This window comes from Micromys minutus, assembly GCF_963924665.1.
Source record: "Micromys minutus genome assembly, chromosome: 2".
Classification (NCBI taxonomy): Eukaryota; Metazoa; Chordata; class Mammalia; order Rodentia; family Muridae; genus Micromys; species Micromys minutus.
This window is the reverse complement of record NC_137971.1, coordinates 4,190,336-4,194,469: the sequence shown is the minus strand read 5'-3', so window position 1 is coordinate 4,194,469 and position 4,134 is coordinate 4,190,336. Positions and strand designations below refer to the sequence as shown.

The following is a 4,134-nucleotide window of genomic DNA, read 5'->3' as shown; positions in this document are numbered from 1 at the left end:
GGACAGTCGTGGGCCTGTGCCTTTTGGCAAGGCAAGAACAGCAGCTTGGCCACATGTTGATGTTCCTCCCAGATGCTAATCTTTTTTATTCCAATGCAACAAGGACTTGGGGAGCATTACATAACATTATATAACGCTACCGTGCACCCTTCCCTTCTGAGACAATTGGGAACTGTTTGCTTCTCAAGAACTTAATTGCAGATTTCCTTTTTATGGCCTGAGGTGGAAGCATTCCCGGGGGCAGATCAGAGGGCCTCAGCCGGAGGACCATCCTCAGCCTCCACCAGTGAAGCCAAACACTCTAGTTTCAGAGTCGCTTGATCGCGCGAAGGGGGAAATAACGCAGGACTGTCAAGGCTTTCCGAATCAGTCGCCACGAGTGTTTATATATTTTCTTCCCTCGTCTTCCCAAAGCTCAGCCCACGATTCTGAGAATCTAAGCCACCCTACCACGAAATCTGAAATCCCAGCTCATGACGTCAACCAAAAAGGGATAGCACCTAGTGTTGACTCGGCTCAGATTATAAAATCCCATGGTTAGCAGCGCACAAATGCGGGTGTTAAGGTGTTGGTACCCCGGAGTCAAAAAGTCTGAAGCGTCATTCTCTGCGTTCTTTCTACGCGGGTGGTGGGGGTGGGGCGGCGTCATTTACTCTGTACTTGATGCTGCCCTCAATTCCTTTATACTCAAAACTCCTTGAATCCTTTTTCTTAGCTGGGGTGTGTATATCCAACTGGTCCTTGGCGTTGGCAGTTACATCCACAAATCTTCCCTTCCTTTCCCCATCTACTGCAGTTGCGGGAGAGAGCACAGCCCTGCGCGAGAACAGCGCCCAGAGAGCCTTTCTGACAGATGCGCTCTCTGCTCCAGCAACCCGCCTGGCTGCAAAGTTTCCTCTAATCACTAACACCCACTTCCTATTCCCCCAAGCTGTCATGCTGGCCGGGTCCCCTCGCGATCAGGGAAGAGTCAGGCTGCCTGATGGCAGAACCAGTCTCACAGCTAAATTCCTCCAATCCCAGCAGATAGGCTGTCCAAGGCACTCTGGCGGCTCCTGAACGCCTGCAAGGTTCCCTTCTAGCTACCAGGAACCGTGCACTAGAGGTAGAGCGGCAAGGGAGCTAGCTATATGGGGCGCCGAAGGGAAATGGGGCGCTCCTGAGGGAGCGGCAAAAGGAGAGCTGGGTGCTTGGGCTAGCGGAGACCACTGGAGGGCGAGGGACACAGGAGGCGGCGGGGTGCCGCAGGGGGCGCAGCAGACCAGACTCGAAAGAAGCCTGAGCAGGAAAGGGCGCGCTCGCTGCAGCCCGTGGGTGCCGGCTGCGTAGTCCGCCCGCAATCTTTGGAGCCTTTCAATCGCGGGCAGGAGGGGGTGATGGGTGTTGGGGGTGGGGGCACCATTGTCGGGGGCGTGCCTTGGCGGCGATTGGCTGCGGGAGCCTGACGCGCGGCCCCGGGGGCTGGCTTGTGGGGGGGTGCAGCGAGCTGGGGGAGGTGCTGGGTGTTGGAGCTGCCGGCCCCGCGCGCTCAGAAACATGCTGAGGTCCCGGCGGCTCTTCCAACAGCGACAGCGGCTCCAGCAGCAGCGGCGGCGGCGGCGGCGGCGACAGCGCTCGGCTACGGAGGAGAAGGCGCCCGGCGTCCATGCCTCCGGCCCCGAGCCGCGGCTGCCTTGACCTGGCCGCGACCTCCCCGCGCGGGCCCCGCAGCCCCGGCTCCTGGGGTGCTCCCCAGGCGCGGCCCAGCCCCGCCACACCCCCCGCCCCCGGCCTCCGCAGCTCGGCATGGGCGCGGGGGCGCTCCCCCTGGGCGCCTCCGAACCCTGCAACCTGTCGTCGGCCGCGCCGCTGCCCGACGGCGCGGCCACCGCGGCGCGCCTGCTGGTGCTCGCGTCGCCTCCCGCCTCGCTGCTGCCTCCAGCCAGCGAGGGCTCAGCGCCGCTGTCGCAGCAGTGGACCGCGGGGATGGGCCTACTGCTGGCGGTCATCGTGCTGCTCATCGTGGTGGGCAATGTGCTGGTGATCGTGGCCATCGCCAAGACCCCGCGGCTGCAGACGCTCACCAACCTTTTCATCATGTCCCTGGCCAGCGCCGATCTGGTCATGGGGCTGCTGGTGGTGCCTTTCGGGGCCACCATCGTGGTGTGGGGCCGCTGGGAGTACGGCTCCTTCTTCTGCGAACTCTGGACTTCGGTAGACGTGCTGTGTGTGACGGCCAGCATCGAGACCCTGTGTGTCATCGCCCTGGACCGCTACCTCGCCATCACGTCGCCCTTTCGCTACCAGAGTTTGCTGACGCGCGCGCGAGCGCGGGCCCTCGTGTGCACAGTGTGGGCCATCTCGGCGCTGGTGTCCTTCCTGCCCATCCTCATGCACTGGTGGCGGGCCGAGAGCGACGAAGCGCGCCGCTGCTACAACGACCCCAAGTGCTGCGATTTCGTCACCAACCGGGCCTACGCCATCGCCTCGTCCGTCGTCTCCTTCTACGTGCCCCTGTGCATCATGGCCTTCGTGTACCTCCGGGTGTTCCGCGAGGCCCAGAAACAGGTGAAGAAGATCGACAGCTGCGAGCGCCGCTTCCTTGGCGGCCCGCCCCGGCCGCCCTCGCCCGCGCCCTCGCCGTCACCAGGGCCACCGCGCCCGGCAGACTCGCTGGCCAACGGGCGCTCCAGCAAGCGGCGGCCGTCGCGCCTCGTGGCTCTGCGCGAGCAGAAGGCGCTCAAGACACTGGGCATCATCATGGGTGTGTTCACGCTCTGCTGGCTGCCCTTCTTCCTGGCCAACGTGGTGAAGGCTTTCCACCGCGACCTGGTGCCCGATCGCCTCTTCGTCTTCTTCAACTGGCTGGGCTACGCCAACTCGGCCTTCAACCCCATCATCTACTGCCGCAGCCCCGACTTCCGCAAGGCTTTCCAGCGCCTGCTCTGCTGCGCGCGCCGGGCCGCCTGCAGACGCCGCGGAGCCCACGGGGACCGGCCGCGCGCCTCCGGCTGCCTGGCGAGAGCTGGGCCGCCGCCGTCCCCCGGAGCTCCCTCGGACGACGACGACGACGACGCCGGGGCCACTCCACCCGCGCGCCTGCTGGAGCCCTGGGCCGGCTGCAACGGCGGGACGACCACTGTGGACAGCGATTCGAGCCTGGACGAGCCGGGGCGCCAGGGCTTCTCCTCTGAGTCCAAGGTGTAGAGGGCCAGGCTCTCTGGGCGCACGGACGCCGCTCCCCGTAGTCCCGGGCTGGACACAGGCTCTGCATCCCTAGAGGAAGAGAGTCTGCCTGGGCGCCCCTGAGCCGCTCCCCAGGGGAGAGAGGAGATCTCTGTTTACTCAAGACCGAAAGCAGGTGAACGCGAAGCCCACAGATCTGTTGAATCATCCGAGACGTACAGAAAAGCCCCGGACAGAGCGTTGCGCAAAAAGGAAAGTTTGGGAGGAGTTGGAAGAGTGTGGCTTAGTGTGGCTTACTGGTTTGTCTTGAGTTTCTTTCTCTCTGAGGTTCGGCCTTTCGCGTGTTTAATGCACCTTTAGGCATTTTCCCCCCAGGTGGGTTTTGACACTCTCTGCAAGGACCCGATAGAAACTAGGAGGGGAGGGGAAGAGGGAGGATGGAGTCTCTCACCTGGCCTTCCGGTTCCACACCTAGGAACCTAAGTATTCAGCTCTGGTTTGGGGTGGGGGCGGGGGCGGTGATAATTAGCCAGGAAGTGTTTCCTTTTGCTTTCTAAAGAAATTGCATATTAATTCCGGAGTACTGGAGTCTCCTGTTCTTAAAGCAAAGGGGATGCGGAAATAGACAAATCTGGTTTTGAGAAACTATTTGCCGAGCTTAGTTCACCTTGCTTTCTCCTGGAGGGCAAGCCCTGCCCCCTGCGCGCCTCGGTGTTCCTGCTGTGGGCCCTCTACCTCACTCTGTGCACATTGCACAGCAAGATAGAAAGACTTGTTTATATTAAACAGCTTATTTATGTATCAATATTAGTTGGAAGGACCAGGCGCTGAGTCCCTTTGTGACATGTGACTCTGTCAACTAAAGACAGGACAGAACAAAAGGAAACAGTTGAGATTATTGCACATGTGGCTGAAAACAAAGACAACAACAAGAAAAAGGCAGTGCTTGGAAGGCCATTTTGCACAGTG

General features: G+C 61.1%; 1 protein-coding gene across 1 annotated transcript; it reads left to right on the top strand.

Moving 5' to 3' along the window:
- Positions 1–1,770: 1,770 nt before the first annotated feature.
- Positions 1,771–3,186, top strand: ADRB1 (adrenoceptor beta 1; the record flags this gene model as incomplete). Its single annotated transcript, XM_080911373.1, has 1 exon — positions 1,771–3,186. The coding sequence occupies exon 1, from the start codon at positions 1,786–1,788 to the stop codon at positions 3,184–3,186; it is 1,401 nt and encodes a 466-aa protein (XP_080767499.1). The 5' UTR covers positions 1,771–1,785.
- Positions 3,187–4,134: the final 948 nt, after the last annotated feature.